At 36.5% G+C, this 22,442-nt stretch overlaps 1 protein-coding gene and 1 long non-coding RNA gene across 4 annotated transcripts; one reads left to right on the top strand and one right to left on the bottom strand.

Annotated features, from left to right (window-relative positions):
• Window positions 1-5,412: 5,412 nt before the first annotated feature.
• On the bottom strand, window positions 5,413-14,535 carry LOC130052007 (uncharacterized). Of its 3 annotated transcripts, XR_008800316.1 has the most exons (4): window positions 14,165-14,535; window positions 10,680-10,799; window positions 6,788-6,856; window positions 5,413-6,089 (listed from the first exon to the last, which is right to left on the bottom strand). It is a non-coding gene; the product is annotated as an uncharacterized LOC130052007 (long non-coding RNA). The 3 variants fall into 3 exon arrangements; XR_008800318.1 differs by lacking the exon at window positions 14,165-14,535 and having other exon boundaries at window positions 10,680-10,932; XR_008800317.1 differs by lacking the exons at window positions 10,680-10,799; window positions 14,165-14,535 and adding an exon at window positions 10,021-10,218.
• On the top strand, window positions 11,333-16,454 carry LOC125680545 (peroxiredoxin-6-like). The gene is made up of 6 exons (XM_048920228.2): window positions 11,333-11,545; window positions 13,614-13,770; window positions 14,392-14,535; window positions 15,895-15,968; window positions 16,059-16,131; window positions 16,213-16,454. Exons 1-6 carry the CDS (start codon window positions 11,463-11,465, stop codon window positions 16,342-16,344), a joined length of 663 nt encoding a protein of 220 aa, XP_048776185.1. The 5' UTR covers window positions 11,333-11,462; the 3' UTR covers window positions 16,345-16,454.
• The last annotated feature ends 5,988 nt before the right edge of the window (window positions 16,455-22,442 follow it).

Here is a 22,442-nt window from a genome sequence, read left to right as displayed (position 1 = left end):
TGCTTTTAAAACAGCACCTATTTATGCAACTCGGAATTTGTTAATTAAACGGATAAGTATATATCGTTCGAGGAATCAAAATTGACTCTCTCCAATTGATAAACACAAAAACTTTTCATACAGATAGTGGAGTAAACTTAAATTGTCCAATTCTGTTGGTTGCCTACCCCTGATTCCAAATTCCCGCTACTAAGGAATCTACTCGCTCTCTCGCTAGACATGATTCTCTACACCTCTTTAGGGGGGAAGTAGGATTTTTCAATTGAATTAGATGTTTTTGAGAGGAAACCTTTCCCTCAACTGTTCTCGGGTCATTGGTGGATTAATAGATGTGAATATGTTATCGATATAATCGTAATTAGTCCAGGCGGTGCAACTCAGTCCCAGCTGTACTGTCAGTACTTTAATTTATACATATTCGTTTACATGATTTCTCCATAGATGAATTTATTTTGAATCTAACAGATGGACAACGTCATCATATTGCATTCCTATACGAAGAATAATCTGGAAAAGTTTTGATTTTTAGTATGCATTCCTAAAATGTTTTAGCTCGCTCAACTGAGCTTTTCTGATCACCTCTTGGCCGTTGTCTGTCTGTCTGTAACCTTTCCACATTTTCGACTTCTTCTCCAGAACCACTAGATCAATTTCAACCAAACTTGGCACAAAGCTACCTGGGGTAATGGGGATTCAAGGTTATTTAAATGAAGGGCCACAATAACAGCAAATTAGTAAAAATGCATTGACGACTTTTCAAAATCTTCTTCTCCAAAACCACTGGGCCAATTTCAACCAAACTTGACACAAAGCATTCTTAGATTAAATCTGTTTAAATGAAGAGTTATAGGGCCTCTACAGGGGGATATAATAATCAAATAATGAATTTTGTGTTGTTACCTTTGAATTTTTTCTGAATCAAATTACTACATGTAGTATAATGATAGTTTTGCTCAAGCTTGTTTATTACTAGGACCTGCTGCTCAGGTGAGCAATGTTGCTTATGGGCCTCTCGTTACTTTTTACGTTTCATACAGCAATTTGATAAAAGTGAGGGTAGAATTATTCAAGTGTTAAAACTGCAGTCTTGCACATACATTCATGTGCGTTTCTCTTTAATTTGTGGATTTTATTCAATTTTGTTAATATTCTTTTACAAATAAAATGAAAAAGCGACTGTTCTTGAATGTTTCAAACTCGTTTCTAGAATGCAACTGGAAATCCTATAAATATTCATCTAAAGTTGAATATAAGAGATTCACTAATTTCCTCCCTATTTTGTCTCTTTGTAAAATGCTAACACCTTGATACTTGAGGAGTCGTTTTTGGAACATAAATTACGTAACTGTTCTCCGATACAGTTTAAAGTCTTAAATGAACTCAGTATAACATCTTATAAATACATGTACCATTTATAATAAACATTTTTAGGTCACCTGGGTCACTCTGGTGACCTATTGCTATTGGTCTGCGTCAGTCGTCGTCCCTTGTCCATCGTCCGCCCAGTGTTAACAACTCAAAAACTACTGCACCAATCTTCACCCAATTTGATATGCAACATCTATAGGAGAAGGGAACCAGAAAGTGTAAATTTCATGACCCACCATCCCATCCCAAATGGGCCTTAATGTTGGGGTAAAAACTGTAAAAAAAAAATTGCAATTCTTTAAAAATCTTCTCTACTTTTAGTCATATAGCAGACTATCTGAATATATAGTAATGATGAGCCAGAAAGTCTCTACCAAAATTGTAAAGAGCAAGGTACATTAAGGCCCAAATTTCGCCACAAAATAAGGATAAATTTAAAATGTGGTTTCACTTGGTTTAATCATTATGATTATGCACTAGGGCATTGGCCCTGATGATACATGTGGAAATTAGTGACGTAATATGTTCTGTGACGTCATTTTCCTTATCTCCGATTGACATGATTTACCGAAATCGCCGAAATTCGCCGTTTTTTATGCCTTTGAAACCATTTTTAAGATAGAGCACATGCAACAACCACAAAGATGTTTTGTGTACAAATTAATCATGTTGAAAGTCAGCAATGAGCAAAATTTCGACTTGGTTGGTAAATGAGCAGACTATTAACTTTAACGTTTAACCATTTCCCGCGTTCATCTGTAATACAAATTTCAACGTTGATGGTGTTCATATATACAAGTTTAATGAATAAATAATATGCATATGTACAGCATATTAAATTTTATAAAACTCTACGTAGTTTGCATTGAAGAAGATAGTGTGTAATCAGAGAATTGGAATCTTCGACACAGATATTTCCGATTCCATTTTTACTCGTTTTATGTTTGATATAGATACGCAATGATATCAACGCAATTAATGGAACACATGGTAAAGTTCAATCACATATTTGTTTTTATCATAGATGGTTTATGATATGAATTATCCCTCTAAATTGGTGTGCATATACTGTGGCGGCTACAATGCGTATCTAAATACATGTCTAAATATGCCTTGCCAGTCTTAATATTCTAACGTACATGTAGGCTAATTATAACTTATTGGGTATGTTGCATGTATAATTTCAAATGCTATTCTAATATTGTATTAAGCATTATGTCAGACACATCTAATGATTGTCCATCTGAATTGAAAACCCACTCATGATACATAATATGTATGTTATTAAGTATGACTTTTATTATGTCTTTGGCCTGGCTTTTTTTTAAAATGCACGTCTGCAACCGAATGCAATCTTTGTTTATAAAATAAAAAGTTTAATAATATCGAAAATGAAAGCGTGATAGCTTAATCAGTACCTTTATAGCAGAGCATAATAGTGCGAGAGTTCGAATGCAAAATTCGCTTATATTTTCCCCGTAAAAAGTGAAATAGTAGCAAGTCAAACATACAGGGTTTAGATATAGACACTTGAAAATCAATTCATTACAATATATTGTTCATTATTTACATGCTTCAATACCTGTATTTTTATGACATGCATATTTCCTATCAGAACAATTCCAACTTCATCGATCTGTCGTTTATATTACAAAGTTGTCGAACTCATTTAGGAGAGGTTACTCCATGATAGATATGGTAATGAAATATTCGCATCTACCCTGCTATAAGAGTGAATGTTGGTAGTTGATAGATGAACTATGGTGTCCGGATAGGGCCATTTGCAAAAGCGTGACTGCGCGTTAGTCACAACACGCCGTCACGCCAACAAGCAACGCGCCTTCGCGCTCTCACGCCAAGCAACGCGCCTTCGCGCTCTCACGCCAACAAGCAACGCGCCTTCGCGCAGACAAGCAACGCGCCTTCGCACTCTCACAACAACAAGCAACGCGCCTTCGCGCAGACAAGCAACGCTGCGCGAAGGCGTAATGCTTGTTGGCGTGAGAGCGCGAAGGCGCGTTGATTGTTGTCGTGAGAGCGCGAAGGCGCGTTGATTGTTGTCGTGAGAGCGCGAAGGCGTGTTGCTTGTCTGCGCGAAGGCGCGTTGCTTGTTGGCTTGAGAGCGCGAAGGCGCGTTGCTTGTCTGCGCGAAGGCGCGTTGCTTGTTGGCGTGAGAGCGGGAAGGCGCGTTGCTTGTTGGCGTGGCGGCGTGTTGTGACTAACGCGCAGTCACGCTTTTGCAAATGGCCCTATCCGGACACCATAATGAACAATGTAGTATCTAGATATCTAAATTATTACTCATTTGTAAGCTAAAAGATAAAGTATACGCTTGTATTGTGTGTTCCAAGAGGACAAAACCCGGTGAACCCCGATCATTACATGTAAAAAAAATAAATAGATAAAAAACATTTCTTAAGAAAAACATTTTTAGTAGAAACGAACGACTCTGACTGCATTTGCAATCAATGTCAACAGATCTACAACTCTAATCGTTTCATGCTTTTTTCGCAAGCATTCAGTACTACCATAAAGGAGGGGGGGGGGTGATAAATCAAAATTTGCATGTAAAATTTATGGAAAAACTACATTCTCAAAACAAAAGAATGTGTGGGCCAAATTCCCCTGTTGCTACGTCGCTGTAATAATTATTTGTTTACAGAATCGCCTTACATTTGTCGATCACTGACGCACGTGTTCTGTGACATAGTGTTATTTAAAAATACATGATAGCTAGTCATTGGTTACTATTTTCATCATTAAATCGTGGAACTGGTATTGAAGTATTAGAACGCGATTTTCATACATAAGGAGAACTTTTTTTCCTGCATTTACACTTTAACCATCCCACTCACCGTCGGTCACTTAGCATTTAGTGACATGTGCACAAAACACCGCTTAATGACTACATTGTATATCCGAATCATGCGCGGATCTAGAGTGGAGGTCCGGACACCCCCTCCCCTCTAGATTTAAAGATGCATGTAATTTGTGCGCAAAGTAATGAGGACTAAACCAGAGCACAATATTATCATTTGTATAAAACTGGAACGATTGTTTGATATCCTTTTCCCAATATACATAATTACCGGTGATTAATGTAAACATTCTAACCAAGCAGTATTCTTGGCTTTTTTCAATTTCAATTTCATTAGAAATCTTTGTGGAAATAATGTAAGTTCTCAACAAAGCACAGGAATTTGGATACAGCGCGGTAATAATATATTAATTTTAACAATAGATGAAGTACGTCAGTCGCGTGTCATTTACTACAAAAGAAAATCGCATATTTCCAGATCCACGGAAATCGTGCAGCATGCAGAAAGTACCCTGAATAGATGTCTGACAAAATCAAGTGACGAAGTCCTTGTACACAACTATGGCTTCGAAAAACATGTGCCGGTCATGGTCACGGTCTAATGATATCGTGGCACTTTTGCACGATGATGAATATCTAATATGAATGTAAGATCGAATGAAACTTAATTGGCTGTTTTATAATAATTTAATTATTTACATATTGTTAAGTATAATATTTTCTACAATTTTACGTTCTGTAGTAATTTTCTTGAGATCGATTAGGTGAACAACGTGATCAAGCATACAAAATGTCTCCGAGTAAAACATTACTTAAGGAGGTACGCTAAACCAGAGAAATTTGATGTAGATGACAAGTGGAGAATATGTACAAAAGTATTTTGAAGTTGAAAATTTTCAAATTTACTTTATTTTGTCAAAAAATACAGTTTTTGTACAAGGTAATCTGAAAAATTTTTAAAACCCCTGCTGGACTCGAACCTGCGACCTACAGTTCAGCAGTCGGTATTTTAACCTACTGAACTACTCGGCTAGGTATTTAACTGGAAAAGGAAAAGTCCAATACTGCTGATATCGATTTTTTCATCCATGTTTTTAAAGGAAGTCAGCCATTATGACGATGTAGAGTACTACCTTAACCGCCGAGTTTCACCTTTCAAAAGGTAGAAGGGGGGGGGGGGTAAAAATATAAGATCCTCTCCCATGCGGACCTCGGACGTGGTTTGAGACAATGAATATGATTTATGATTCAAACTGTTATCCTTTGCGTAAATACTAATGCATTGAAAGATTTGTTATATAAAGATAATTGTCAGGAGCCTGTATATTTTTTTTTTAAATAAAGAGTGTAATTAATAGATGCAAGTGTATATGCTAAAACATTGAATATAATACCGACAAGATTATTTTTTGTTAGGTTTTGTCAGTGTCAACTCTTGTGTAGAACTTACCACATTGTTTGTAAATCTTATCACATCCTATAAGGATCACATTCAGTCCCATTGTCATGTGTTGAATTTTTTTAAAAAAACAAACAACTTTTCAAGTTCGTTTTATAATATTTCTTTTCACATATATTCTGAATGAATTTCATGTTCTTTTTACTACATGTACAATCCAATGTAGCATTGGTTAGTGCGTGTTCCTTCGATGAAAACATTTAGTGCGCTCGAAAAAAAAAAAAAAAAAGAACAACGTGTACATATACACACAAGAATAACTTATGGTAACCACGCGCTACGTACATATATGATATTCATTTAATTTAGATTAAAACAATGCAAATTGGAGCAAATGTAAATACAATGTTAAAATTGAATGAATATATATGGGTTGCGCTGCAATTCTTAGATACAATTACACCAATCGTCCTTCCCATCACAGCATCCGCCGCATCGAATCATCTACAATTGATTAAAACTTTCGGAAAAAATCATTTAAAATTTTCAAATAAAAATCATAGTGCACATTTGTTTAATAAAACTTTGAGCATATGGCGACATAAATTGGATTATTTTCATATTGAGTTCATGCCATAGCTTTCTTGTTCATGACGTCGCACAAAGTAACGTCAAAATGGCACAACGTTATCGTAAACTATACTGTATTTACATATGTATTATAAATAAGTAAAGCTTTTTACGAAGACATCATAACCATTTTATGGAAGTATGCACCATATGAAAGAATTTTGAGGGATATCATTTAATTTGGACGCGGGGCCAAATTTGGCCCCAAACATACCTTGTCCTTTCATGACCCCCGGGGCAGGGGTTCCTGTGTTAGGGCGTGGCCATATTAGTCATATAGTGACAATTCCTTCAAAATTTTTCTCTACTACTAGGCAAATAACAGACAAACTGAGCATATAGTAATGATGGACAAGGAAACCTCTAAAACAAAATTGTAAATTTCATGATCTAACAAAATTGTTTATTTTGTAAACCAGGTTGCAGGGTTTCAGGATGGGGGAGGGGGGTGGGGTGGTAAAATGGTCAGAGAGAGTTAATGTTTATAATGCTTAAAACCTTGTGTCTAGTTCTTTTGATGCTATATGAAAACTAGATAAATAAAAAGATGAGGTGATCAAGATGCTGCCTACCCGAGTATTACTTTTGGAGAAAGACTTTGCTGGAGGGAGGTGGTGGTGTCTGAAATTCCGTCAATTAATCTGTCAAATATATTGAAATATTGAACACCGAATGCTTTTGTAAAGAGGTTACATGATGCAGTCTACCAAATCTTTCAATTGAAAAGGCTTTTGGGGATTGTGCATATAAGAGCCTTTCAGACAGGTCCATGCATGGGTTCAGGTGACCGTCAAGGACTATTGGCCTCTTGTTAATTCAAGATATCGATACAATTGAGACTGCAGAACATCATTGAACATAAAGATTTATTCTGATACATTGTAAGTGGGCTTACTCTTTGTTTTCCACAAAATGCTTTTTATGAATTTATAAATAATTTGGCATGTTTTATACTTTCTCAGTAATACCGTTAACTATATCTCTAAAATGTATATCTATGAAAATACATGTATCTACATTCAAACTATCGGCAACATACACTCTTCGATACTCAGATCTATGCAATATCAATATTTGTTGTACAAAGCCTGATTGACTTTCCATAATCTGTTTTCTAAAATCAAAACCAAAAACGTGAGGGGAAAACCCTGCTATGGGGGAAGATCGACGATATAGTAGACCCCCCCCCCTCCCCCAGGGGGAAAGGCTACTATATAGCCTTTTTCCGGGGGGGGGGGGGTAAGGCTACTATGGGTGAAAGGCTGCTATACAACACCGTAGTCTCGCTTTCCCCAGACTCTCGCCCTCGAGACTTTGCACGAGACTCGCTCGTGCAAAGTCTCGAGGGCGAGAGTCTGGGGAAAGCGAGACTATACAACACCGGTACTAGTCGTCTAACGTTGAAAGAACGTTATATCAGTTTCTCATGTGTCTCACGTTCGTTATTCAAACGGCAATGTTCGTTAATAGAGCCTTCGGAAATCTCTCCAGATTCAGACAGGATTTTCTACCTCTGAATCTTGGGCGGTCTGCTTTTCCCCAGCATCGTCAATGACAGACGGATGAGATAGGGGTCTTGTAGCATTCCCCCCTGCCCTGTTTTTACCCTTCCCAACACTTCATTTCCTATTTATTCATTTATTTTCCTGACAAGATATTAAACGCCCTCTTTCGAAATATAGTTATGATCACGTGACGTCATAAACTAACATCGATGTGGCGATGTGAAAGCGAGGACGGCCTGCTGGCTGTTGGCGAAACACATTCGGCGATTAAAGTCTGTCACACGGGGAATGGGGTAGGGGGGACGTGTGAAGGGGAGTTAACATAAATCATGTTTAAAATAAAATCATTGTTAATATGACAAAATATGGTAAACGAAACCTTCCTGCTACGTGATGTTTCTAATAGTGATAATACTTTTCCCGCGCTTTTAATCCTTCAGATAAATATGCATTCGAAAATCGCGGTTTTGACCTTCGTTAATACCAATCAATAATTTGTTGAAATTGTCAGATAATATTATTTTATATAGTTTATCATACTGACAAAATTTTGGCTTAGTTTCGAACATGAAAAAAAAAATACTGTTCAATATATATGTATGAGGATATGTCTCTGGTGAAATTGTGTTACTGTTAGTAATCGCGCAAACACAGGTGCTTGTAGACGTTCGGTCCTTCTCCCCACGATGTATATTTTTTCATGTTCATTGCCTTGGGTATTAACGAGGATTTTCTCACAAAATATTTAACTTAAGTGGTTTAGTTTCAATGAAATAAGAAAATTCCACATAAACACCGTTTTTAACTTTCCTGAGCCAAAGGCACAAGTGAGTTTTTCTTATCGAATTTGCCCAGCATCTGTTGTCGTTATCATTTCACATCTTTTTCTCCAGAACTACCAAACTAATATCAATCAAACTTGGCACTTATCATTCTTTGGTAAAGGGGATTCAGGCTTCTTCAAATAATGAGCCATGTTCCCTTCAATGGGGGAATGAATTAGTAAAGGGGATTCAGGGTTCTTCAAATAATGAGCCATGTTCCCTTCAATGGGGAAATGAATTAGTAAAGGCAAACATAGGGTGAGGCTACCACTTGGCCAGAAGTTGTTTACATGAATGCTTTCTGACATAGAGTAGGTTAAGGTTTCTTCAAATCAAGGCCCCAGGGGAAGTGTGGGACCACAGCAGGGGATCAAGTTTTATAGGAAATTTTTTAAAGATATTCTTCTCATGAGCCACAGAGCCAAAAAGTCAAAATTTTCATGAAAGCTTCCTGACAAGATTTAAGTTTGTTTAAATTGTGGTTCATAGGGCTTGGATGGGGCCATAATAGGGGATCAAAGTTTTCATGTGGTCATATAAGAAATTTAAAAAAAATGCTACCTGACATAGAACATTATGCAAATTCAAGTTTGTTCAAATGATAATCCCCGGGGGTAGCCACAATAGTGGATTGAAGGCAAATATCATTAAAAATCTTCATATCTCAACAACAGCAAGACCATAACAAGTATCTTCAGGTAGTTCGAATGCAAAGTTGTTAATTGCAGGGTCCCGAGCGTAGGGTGTGGACACAATTGAAGATAAAAGTTTTGGGAATATACAGAAAATTAAACAAATTCTTTTCAAGAGTAGCAGGGTCACACTAAATAATATCAAAAGTTGTATGAATTCAATATTTTTATGCCCCGCGACCATATTTATGGGGGGAGGGGCATATTGTTTTTGATCTTTCTGATTGTCTGTCCGAAACTTTTTCATAAATTTTGAATAGTGAGAGATAGGGATTTCATATGCACATTCCGTGTGACAAGACTTTTCCTTTGGTACCAAAATGTTATATCTTGTGACCTTGAACTTGACGTTTAACCTACTTTTAAGAAAATATAACCTAAGTAATATTCCCGAACTATTTAAAGTAGAGGCTTTCATATTTTACATATAAACTTTTAATGGCAGGACCTTACATTTCATACCATTATTTTGACGTTGACCTCGAAAATTATCCCAAATCTCAAAACTTTAACATTGCTCATAACATTAGAAATGTGAGTGGAGGGCTCTCATATTTAATATGTGCATTCCTTGTGACAAGACCAATTTGTTTTTTAAATTCAAGTTACTAACCCTTGGGCTAGGATGGATCAAATTTAACACAGAATGTACACGAAAGAAAATCTTTAAAAAAACAGAACAGCAAGGTTATGTCAGTCATATTAATATCCTAATGTTGTGTTGATTCAAGTTTTTTTTTAAAATTTAAATATTTAACCCTTGGGTAAGGATGGATCAAATTACCTTAATGCATGTATACATGAAAGGAAATATTTCTAAAAATCTTCTTCTGAAGAACAGCAAGGTCATCATGTTAGTCATATTGGGGTTTGAGGTATCCAAGTGTTGTGTAAATTCAAAATCGGTTATAAGGTGGTTTTTTCTTCTTCATTCACTGTTAACATAACATAGAGAATATATCAAATAAGCATTCCAAAGCAATAATCATGCATGCACAAGTAATTCATATAAATATATATCTCGTGACCCTTTGGGGCTAGATGGGGACCACAATATGGGGTGAACAATTTTCATGTGAATACAGATTTTAAAAAAAAAATCTTTTAAAAATCACAACAGCTGAACAAAAACAGAGCCAATGTGACTCAGGTGAGCGATATGGCCCCATCAGCCCCTTCTTATAAGTGTCATAACACTTAACTTTAAAATATAGACCTTCCATACATGTAATGATATTAAACGAGGCATTGGAAAGGTCATTATTTCCTCTGATGTCCATTAAATTCAAGTATTCACTATCACTTCGGATGGTATTGTCCAACAACCAGGACATCAAGCAGAAATGTTCTTTATCTTCCAAGGATGGATACTAATTAAAAATCTTCGCCAATCTACACTTTGAAAACAAACGCTTTTTATCACTAGTTTAAGTATTTTCTGACCTTTTCCTAGAGCTATGATACTCAGAAGTCCTTGTCTTGGATTTTCATGTTTTAGAGAAAATAATAGGCTGCGATAGTAAGCAGGGCAACTTCCATTCGTTTTGGTGGAAAATGATAAGGCTGGAGAGTTAAAAAAAAAATGAAATTGCGCGGTATCATTTAATTATTGCTCGTCGAATATTGATGCATAAAGTCTTTAAATCATCATTTATCTAAAATGACAGTTCTTTCCTGTAGGTAAGTGCATTATTCTTGTTTGTTCACTGAGAATTTTCAGCGAGGTGCAGATTTTTTGACAATGGTAGCAGACAAAATTGTCAAACCTTTTCACCAGGATCAGTGATTGACATCCTATGTGGGATTTTGTTTATTTCATGGAAATACAATCACTCGTAAATCAAATATTTTGTGATTAAATATACCCTAAATACCCAAAACATTGAACATACAAAAATACAAGGTGAAGAGGACTGGAAGTCCTGTCCACAAGCACCTTTGTGCGTATCGGCATGATGAGAGCGACGGCGCGTTGTTTAAAGTTGTTAGCTCGAAGGCGTGTCCTGTGACAACACGATGGCGTGATGCGTGAAGTTGTGGGTATGTGACAACGCGTCATGGCACTTTTTCAAATGGCCCGATCGGGATACCATAGCTTACTGTATCGGTTGACTGGTTTCCGCCATGAAATGAGTGTTACGTCCTTAGAAGGCTACCGTACTTTTTAAATAGCTCTGGATACCGGGCCCACTATACCGTGTAGGACGACAGGACCGGCAGTACAACATGAATTTGGGCGACACCTTTCCCGATTTTGAAGTCGATACAACAGCTGGAAAATTGAAACTCCACCAGTTTATCGGAGATAGGTAGGTAATTTAAACTTTGAAATATAGATTTAGAAAACGCGTGCATGCATCGACAGGCGCTGACTACTCAACCACTCTGCACATCGTGTTTATTCATACGTGTCAGCGTCAGCTAGTAATTCTAAACTGGGTTTTTTTCTATCCTTTTCAAAACTTTTTGTGAATATATCTGCAACTGCAAATAACACAGTTCCATTCTTTGGTCAATACTCGTCGATACTATACATTGGACATTAATGGACAACGTCCCAATTCATGACACGGAATAACCCTATCCGGAATTTGAGGTTGGTCGTCACAGCCTAGTTAAACTTAACTCGGAAGAATATAAAATTTCATCTAGGCCTGACCCAGTTTTTTATTACCCATCATATAGTCAAACTGCATATACGTTGTATAAACTGATACTCAAAATCTCGTTTCTGCCATCTCGGGGTAGACTTGCTCAAGTCTCTATGTTGTTTCTTTACCTGTGTTTCAGAAATCTAAATCTCTGCTATCTACATACTTGTTTTGCATTATTAAAAAGTATCAAAGAGAGCATTGATTATTAAACATAAAAACTTTAGCAAGTCTAATAATATCAAATGAAACGGGAGCAAACAATGCGTCGCAATCTATTTACAAGTGTATAAAACCGATGAAGCTTTTCTTTGTCCCAAGCCATTCAAAATCTTTGACCCCTTCACCTCTACCCACAAACAGCTCAATTTGAATTTGTTGAGGAAGATGTTCACGTTTTAAAACGTCTCATTACTTTGTTTCATCGTCTGGATGTTTGTTTTTTATTTCTTTAATGAAATCCTGGACCAGCCACTGTACCTTATTAGTTGAGATGAAAGCTGTCAAATTGAGTTCAATTCAATTTTCAATTTAATTTATTGGATCTCGCCACCACTATGCAATGGTATACATATATATAAAGACTAACAGCTGTTAAAATGTTATATATACTATTTAGTAAATAATAGATGCATGTAATAAAGTAAAGTATTGTCAAGTTTTTTAAAAAAAAAAGTGTAATTATTAATGTGAAGTATGGGCATTCTAGGTACCGTAGGGGAGCGCATTTTATTTATTTTCTTAATGATAGTACAGAGGTCCTACCTTAATTTTTAAGTCCTCTGTAATAAAATTTGTGTTTCAATATAGATACATTAATCAATCCATTAACGATCACCCTCTCTTTGTCATTACATACCTATAACAAAGTACTTTGATTTTTACCATAATATACATTTTCTATTTTATACTCTGAAAAGTGATTTTTTTCCTTAATTTTATTTAAGACATCAAGATTCAAAATTTTAAAATTGTTAATTATTCATAATGAATTAGGGATGGATGGGTGTCGTTAATAAAATTAGCACGCGGACAGGTTCTTTAGGGTGTAACTGTTAATGACAAGCAATGGGACCATTTTTCTATTCGATCATCGGCTGAAGTCGGAAGCAAACCCGATGACTGGTCGATTAGAATATTTGGATTTTACAATGATTATTTACTTGACCTGTTTATATACTATATACATATAGATGTGACTACAGTTAGTCGGGGGGGGGGGTGTGACCTTAATGATTTACCGATCATACAACTTTGAATTTATTGCCGTATAAAAGTCTCTTGTATATAGTTAAAAAGTTATGACGGAATGATATTGTGAACATAAAGGAAGAACATTTAAGTTTTGACTTCAAAATTTGAGTATTACTTCGGCATGGAAGAAGTAGATGGTGCAAGCATAGACCTTGTCCTTCTATTGGGATCAAGGTCATATAGAATTCAAAAAGTTTGCAGGAACCCTGGTACATTTTGACTTTAAACTTAGAATATAGCGAAGTTGTTCAGCATTGAAAGAGATACATGGTCCAAACCCATTTGACCCTAGAAAGGAAGACCCATAATACCCTCTATTTTATTTCTGATTTTTAAATTTTTTTTTTATACATTATAGTAAATACTGTTCAATAGTCTGCATTACAAATAAAGGAGGTTAAGAAAAATGAATGAAAATGTGATATTGTGCTTGTACTAGTGTTAAAAAATAGCTGTTTCAATTACGTTTTAGTTGGTGTATCCTGTTTTCGCACCCAGCAGACTATACTCCGGTATGCACTACTGAACTGGGGAAATGCGTGCAACTGGAACCCGAGTTTCAGAAGAGGGGAGTCAAGATGATCGCGCTTTCTTGTGATGACGTCCCAAGTCACGAGGGCTGGTCCAAGGTAAATCCAGATATACACATGTATTCACTTTTCGTATCTCCCCAGTATTAGATAAACTGATAACACGAAGTCCTGACACCTTTCAAGATAAAGGCATGGTCCATAGGTCAATACAAAATCAAATATACTTTGACACAGTAAGAACTAGTATTACTCTAGGAAGAGGACACGCAATTCAAATCAATATTAACTAAATCACTGTATATATATATAGCAAGAAGTAAACCATATACTGGTGCCGTTGATAATGCAGTTCTGAAGCTGAACTTATGAAGTTGCAAATTTGATCTAAGTCCTTCACATTAAAGATAAGCGTGTGGTTACAAGTGCTTTGTTTTGTTTTTTGAAAAGACAGTTACTTGCTGTATCCTTGATAGTCCTGATAATTAAATACCTTGGGCCGCCGGTCCGCTGTGTCCCACTTATACCAACATCAATTGTCCTTGAAAACTATTTGATATTGCGGCCATAAATTGTGTATCGCACAATCGAACTTCCAACTGAAATGAGTTTGATTCAAATAAATCAACGGCGCATGTTGAGAGAAAATGGCAGTGACTCGGCCGTGTTACGTAATAGTGAGTCGTTATCTAATAAGAAAGTTCCCTTGTTTCATTGCAGGATGTTATGAACTTTGCTAAATGTTCCACAGGAAAGCTTCCGTTTCCGATCATTTCGGATAAAAGCAGAGATTTGGCCGTCAAGCTGAAGATGGTGGATCCGAGTGAAAAAGACAACGCAGGTCTACCTCTCACGTGTCGTGCTGTAAGTGCAGAACAGGCCTGAGAAATTCACACCTGTCTCACACACCTATACCATTATGCAATGTTAGAAGAAAAAACAGTTTAAAGGATAATTTAGAGGTTGTTTTAATATGCACTTTGATGAAATATTACACACGTAATCAGACAGTACATTGTTCAACGCCAAACTCTACAACATATTATGACTGGCGTCTTGTTCGAGATCAGTAGACAAGAAGTGTAGAATACACACGTAGATTTAAAGATTACTGTGTCTTATTCTACAGTGATTGATAGTGTGGCATGACCTGTCATATATGATCAGTGAAGGGAAAAAAAGTTTTGTTAATTTGAATCTTCACAAAAACAACAACAAAAAATGCACCCCTTTGATTAATTTACAAATGGCAGATTTCGTGTCATTGGTGACCATTTACCGAAAACACGCCCACAACTGCCGAAACCAAACTCAGTTTTGAGTGAAAATCAAAATTAAGGTGAGAGAAATAACACAAACACATGACTATCTTTCATCTATAGCATTGGATTGGGGAAGGGGGGGGGGGGGTACTTCGTGCTCCATTAATCCTCTGAAACTAAGATGTATTACAAATACGTTATGTCTCTCAAGAACTTTTTATGGAATTATTCCCACTAAATTAATAGTTTTCTGTTTCATCAAACCGGACGACCGTTTAGTTCACATGACCGCTAGCTAAGGAAGACGTTCTGCTGTAGTTTCTCTTTTCCCCCTTGGCGGATCAAGCCGACTTGTTTTAGAATCTTGATAACGCGAAGAAAACACCCTGGAGCGTCACCCTTGGCTAGCGACATATTTACCTTTTTCAGAAGTACAATTTTTTTTTCTGTAGAAATACCAGATTCTTTGACAAAAGGTGGTATGTTTTGACGTGTAATTATATCTTAAAAAGTAGATGTGCATAACTCTGAACAGATGTACAGTGGTGGATCCTGGTTGTTGCAAAAAGAATGCGGTGTAATAGATGTAGAAAGCTTAAAGGCTTAAGATTCCCGCCCCCACCCCCACCCCCACCCCCAGATATTGAATTAAGAAATTGAACTAGAAAAACGTTTACTGTAATTGGTTGAGGGAAGGGAAAAAACTTTTGGCCATGGGGTTAGATACACTTAGATGAACCCCAACACGAAATTTCCAGGATTCACAATGATTGACAAAATTGTCTTACCAAAATATTTTGAATGCAATTATTTCGCTTTTGTCCCCAATGTTCCCCGTGCCGGCGCTGGTTGAATCTAGTACCCTTAACTTAACTGAGTATCATTGTATGCAGCCATGTATCACCAATGTAAAACCACCACCGATACAACACGAATATCTCTGATCATTTCACAATTACAGGTGTTTATTATTGGCCCCGACAAGAAGCTAAAACTGTCAATGTTGTACCCAGCAACAACGGGACGAAACTTTGTGTGAGTATTATTTTTGATTAAAAAAAAAATCTTCTTACATGAAGTACCATAACACGCTTATCTAACGTACGTCTTACGACTTGCTTTCAGAGAAATCCTGAGGGTCATCGATTCCCTCCAGCTGACCATGAACAAAAAAGTAGCAACCCCAGAAGGATGGAAGGTGGGTATTTAGAGGGTTTTTTCATTGTCGTTTATTGGTATAGTGAGAGATATGCATTTATGGATTCTCTGTACTTTTTAGCAAGGTGAAAAGTGCATGGTCCTGCCTTCCATTCCCCAGGAAGGCATTGACAAAGTCTTTCCAAAAGGAGTCACTATCCAGGACGTGCCTTCCGGGAAACCTTATCTGAGATTCACCCCCCAACCGGAGTAGCTCCAACCGGTTGAAAATGATTAGTTCATATATTGTTATAATCATCATGATACATTGTTACAATTAATAAATTCATACAGAGTAGTAAATATTTTTGTGTGAAAATCGAGTACTAGAATGTTTTAATTTGCGTTATAATTTCCTTCAGTCATCGAAAAAATAAACGGGGTGCTTGGATTCTGTTCATTGTCAAGAGACAAAATAATGAGCCGAGCTAGTGACATATTACATTTAACTCTGACATGAGGTTTACCAGTATGTATCCAACGATTAGTTTTTGTATGTGGCCGCAGCGCTTGTATGAATATTCTGTTGGAAATCACTTACAATTGCAGTGTATGTTACCCTTGATGTAAAACTTGCAATACCTACTGTGATCTACCCTGGCTGTTTGGGCCCCAGAGCTTGCATATCAGCTTCGATATACATGCGAAGTGAAAATTCTGTTGTCTGAAACCTTATCAAATGGTGAGAAATAATTAAAAATGCACTACAGGTCATGTTGTGGTCACGGTAGGGGTTCAAACTTGTTAGGAATACATAGCAAAATTCTTTCAAAACCGCAACAACCACTGGGGTTCAGTATTACAAAAGAATATACAAGCATCCTTAGTCCCCTACGGATTTGTAAAACGAAGGGGACTAAGGCTTTCTTGTCGGTCTGTCCCAAATTGGGTTTTCCAGACTTTTCCCCATTATGCTTGCGTAGATTCATTTAAAACTTGCAGTGTAGTTTCATAGTGGCAAACTACAGATCAAGTTCGAATTTCGTAACGTTTGATGGACAATTTTTAAAGAAATTTATTTTTATATGTTACGTTTTTTATTCATCGTGATCGACATCTGAATAGAGGCAGTCGACGAGTCTCGATCGCTTATTTTGTAAAATAAATACTACATTAATGCAATTTCAAGCTCGTTAATCACAAAAGGAATACAGTGTATATCAATGAAAACATCTATCAAATCTGTTGATTACGCTAATATCTTGTACAGTAGTCGGAAAGCGAAGACTGATGCGTTGGCAGTTCTCAATTTACCGCATACCTGCAGTCGCAGGTATTCGAAATCTGCCTTCAAACAGTTGTTTTGAAGTTCTTTAAGTATTCAACATACAGATATGAATGTTATATCGGTGTGTGTTTTATTGTGTCCCATTTGCACAATTATTTAAACATTTCCCTATAGCGTATTTTGTGCAAAGACTACTATGAAAGGTGAAGATACGAACAGTGATTTAACTCCTATAAGCAGTACAAAATAGAGAGTTGGACAAACACGGACCCCTGGATATATCAGAGGTGGGATCGTGTGCCTAGGAGTAGTAAGCATCCCCTGTCGACCGGTCACACCCGCCATGAGACCTATATCCTGATCATGTAAACGGAGTTATCCGTAGTCAAAATTGGTGATGACTAGAACAGCCTAACAATTGGTATGAAACACGCCAGACAGCATTTGACCTACATGCAATGATAGGTAATATTGACAAACTAGATCGTTATATCGACCATAAAATTTGCGAAATGCTTACTTTAAACGAGGTTGTTGAAACCCCTGCACCATCAACTTGTTTTCAGTAGCCTACCTCGATTTAAAAACTGATCATACGTGGACTATGCTCTTGCGTATCGAATCAGTAGAGAGATATAAACACCATTTGCAGGTGATAATGGAATATTGCTACATAAATATGGGGAAGTTGACGATGGAGAAGTTGAAATCATTCCATTTATCATAAAGTTGAGTTGTTAGATTGCCGTCAATATTTTAATAAAATATCGAAGTATGAAGCAAAAGTGGACGACTCTGTGGTGACTTTTATTTTGAGTTCATAGGGACTTGTATATCGAATCGGCATATGAATAAAAATTATTATTGTTAATAGATAAATGTCGTCGATCTATCATTAAAGGCCACAACAAGAGGTTTTTAAATCTCATGTATGAGTTTTTGAATAAATTCTGCTTCATAAGAATATAAAAACAGATCAGCTAACAAAGAAGCACAACTAAGGGGAGAGGGTGACTTTAGGGCTCTTCCGAAAATAGTTGTTCGTAATCTTCTTGGCATAGATTATTTTTCCAGCACAAATAATATACGATATTCCGATACTAGTCACAACTTCTGGTCTGCTGTATACAGGAAGCTCCATGGGTGTTTTAGAGGGGGTCTACGTCATTTGATAAAGACCAAAGTGAAGGTGATGGTATAAATACATGATACGATCCTCAGCTTTGCAATGATGGTGAAATTATCCGCATTCCTCAAACTATTCTCTTTAGAGAAGTCGAGAGGCATAGCCTTCATCGACTTCTCTTCGCAAGCATTCATATTTTGATTCTGGAAAAAGTGTAAATGCCGGAGTCGGTGACGGTTTATGCTTCGACCGACGTTTCGACTCAGATGTGCCTGGATTTACGCACTAGACAAGTTGTTTTCAAACATTTAGCAGTAATGCACAAAACCGTCACAAGGAAATCAACACTTACTTGCTTTTAATCCATTTTCAACATGTCCCCTGTCCCGGGTTTACATTAGTTGTCAAAATATGGGACCAGTTAAGAGAAAGTAAACAGAGTTGTGATTTAAACCTGGGACAGGGGACATGTTGAAAATGGATTAAAAGCAAGTAAGTGTTGATTTCCTTGTGACGGTTTTGTGCATTACTGCTAAATGTTTGGATGAAAAACAAGATGAGTGAATACTTTTATATGACTCTGTATATACAGTCTGATAGAATGTAAAACATTGTAAGCATGAGGTAATTCAAATATTCTAACGATGGTACGAGTTGCTATAGCAATATAAGGAACAGTACAGAATCAATGATCCACCAATCATAAGTAGAAAAAGAGTCTCGAGATGATCAGGGAGGCCTTTTTAGTGTCACAGAATGAACATCGTCGCAAACAGCCATACGTTTCGAGTCCACAACCAAGAAAGAATAGATGAAAGTACCATGGGTTACCGACGATGCAGACTGTTCTAACAGATATCAAACCTAACCATGAAGGTTGAACCCCACGCCTGGAGTCATTTTTATACTAAAGATTGATATTGTTCGTTATCTTCTTCATTTCATATTTATTAGGTGATTATACCCAAATTTCCCGTCTCTTAATTCTTTTAAACTTCATTGGAATCAGACGCGTTTTGTTGTATATGTACAGTGAAATTTTTACAAGTACTTTCAAATTTCATGTTTGCAACCTTGATATACTTTAGTGGTATATTCGAATTTTTAGGTCACCTGAGTAAACTCAGGTGACCATTGCAATCGGTTGTCGTGCGTCGTCCGTCAACAATTGAACATTTTTAACTTCTTCATAACTATTAGTCCAATTCCTTTCAAATTTGGTATGAAGCATCTTTGGGACAAGGGGAACATAAATTGTAAATTTCAGGTCTCCAGCGCCCCTGGGGCCTTAAGGGCGGGGCAGAAACTGCCCAAAATTGACAAATTTTCAAAAATCTTCTTCTCAAGAACCGCACATATGTAAGAAAAACTAAATGCATGGTGATGGAGAACATGAAGGCCTCTATCAAAAGTGTAAATTTCATGATCCCCAGGGTAGGGGTTCTGACGCCAGGGTGGGGCCAAACTTGTTATATAGTGTTTATGTGTAAAACATTTAAATAACATCTTCTTCAGTGCTGTTGATACTATATTGAAACTAAATAGATATTTAGAAAGAGCAGGTAGTCCTTTACTTTAATTGTTAATTTGATGATCCCAGGGGTAGGGGTTTTGGTATCAGGGTGGGGCCAAAATGGTCAGTTATTAAATGTGTGAACAATAGACATTTTTAACTTCTTCTTGATAACTATCATTCCAATTCTTTTCAGATTGGGTATGAAGCATCTTTGGAACAAGGGGGACATAAATTATAAATTTCTGGATTCCTGCACCCATGGGGTCTTAGGGGCGGGGCAAAAACTGCCCAAAATACACCAATTTTCAAAAATCGTCTTCTCAAGAACCACACACATGTAAGAAAAACTAAATGCATAGTGATATAGAACATGAAAGCCTCTACCAAAATTGTAAATTTCATAATCCCCTGGGTAGGGGTTCTGACCCCAGGGCGGGGCCAAACATGTAATATAGTGTTTATGTGTAAAATACTTAAATACCATCTTCTTTAGTGCTATTGATACTAAATTGAAACTAAATGGATAGAGCAGGTTGTCCTTTACCAAATTGTAAATTTGATGATCCCCAGAGTAAGGGTTCTGACCAAACTTAGTATTTATGTGTAAGTTTGCTGATACTGTATTAAATCTAAATGCATATCAATCAAAACCCAGGGTTATGACTTTAGGATGGGTCCAAATTAGTCATATCTTTTGATGTTTTAATGTTAAGGCCACACCAATTTGTAAAATAGTTCTTCAGATTTTCAAACAAAAAAAGTGAGGCGAGAGGGCGAAATTATTTTACAAATATTATTTTTTATTTTGGAGATAAAAATTATGAGGCGAGCGAATACAAAAAATAAAAATAATTTTAATTGAATCAAGTGTGATTTTAAAAAGCGAGCGCTCAAAAATAAAGATCTAAAATCATCATATATCATTTGTTTACCACATGAACTTAACATTTTTTAGTTTGTTGATATAGTTTACAATGAATAAGAAGTATTTCAGGTTTCAAAGACTTTATTTTCTTCATACCTAATATATGTTCTTTGCAACATTAACTGATAAGGTCTTTTTAAAAAATCTTATTTTAGTTTCATTTCTATAAACTTTCGATTCAGATCTATGCATATTGCTAGGGACAAGTCCAATTTTGAAATCTCCAATGTATCACTTGCAGCATTTTCTTGAATTCTAATAGAACACACAGAATTAACAATCACCAAAAACGTTTTGTGAATTTGTTAACTGTCGGTCCTATTTAGAATAGTCCCCAGTACCCCTTGCTTGTCGTAAGAGGTGAATAAATGGGGTGGTCCTTCGGATGAAACAACAAAAACTGTCGGAGACCTGTGTCAAAGCAAGTGTAGCACGATAAAGATCTATCCCTGCTCAATGGGTATAAGTGCTGAGCATAAGGCCTAAATTTAGCAGCCCTTCACCGCCAATGGTAAAGTCTTCATTTGAGTGAAATATTCTCAAGAGAGACTTTAGACAATATATAATCAATCAATCGTACGCTGTCGATGTTCTCTAAAGAGTGACATCAAATAGCGCATTAAAATTTTCATCGACTTCCAGTTCGATTGCAGTATAATGAACAACTTCCAATCCGGTGTTATGAAATATCGTACATATTAAGAAAGACATCATGAATAACTTAAAAATCCGTATTACACTGTTAGGAAATTTTTTGCGAGCCCGCGATTCTGTCATTTGTCAGCCATATGCATCAATGTCGTTTGTGCGCTTGTTGTAAAAAGTCGAAAATATTTAATGCAGATATTTTTGGTCACGCAGGCGGGTATTATTTTTTGATAATATTATAATTTGGATTTATTACAAATAGAAGCGGCGAACCCGACGAACTAGATTACAAATTGGCATGGCCTAATACACCTATTATTTAAAACCTTTCATCAGTGTATGCGCTTTTGAAGGCAGTGAAGTTTTAAGAACACATCTTGTTTTATACTGTTGCTGAACATTAGAATTTAGCTTAGATATTCAGAACATGAAATCTTTTCTAGCTTTCATAGCCCATGGAAGTAGTGATACTTTTTCACTAGTATTCAGGTGACCGATAAGGCCTGTGGGCCTCTTGTTAAAATGAAATAACGGTGTTTTCCTATTATTGCGAGTTTGTTCTCATTTGCGGTAATGAATTCACAATCACGCGATTCTCACACTTATGTGCACAATATGTTTTTGTTTTAATTTCCGACTAGATAACGATACGGAAGCCCAGCAGTATCATTATTAGTACCGAATTAGATTGTTTACGTAGTTTCTCTCCGTATTGAACTTGATAACGTATCAAACTGCAATAAATTATAGTATCGCAAAGTGCTGATTACAAATTTACAACAACAACAAATCCTTTGTTCCGTCTGTAATTGGCGAATTAACTTTATTACTCGTCTATATCAGATGTTCTATTTATTTTAAGAAGAGTC

Source organism: Ostrea edulis, chromosome 2 (assembly GCF_947568905.1).
Source record: "Ostrea edulis chromosome 2, xbOstEdul1.1, whole genome shotgun sequence".
Taxonomy (NCBI): domain Eukaryota; kingdom Metazoa; phylum Mollusca; class Bivalvia; order Ostreida; family Ostreidae; genus Ostrea; species Ostrea edulis.
The sequence above is the reverse complement of the archived record's forward strand: the minus strand, read 5'-3'. Positions and strand labels throughout refer to the sequence as shown.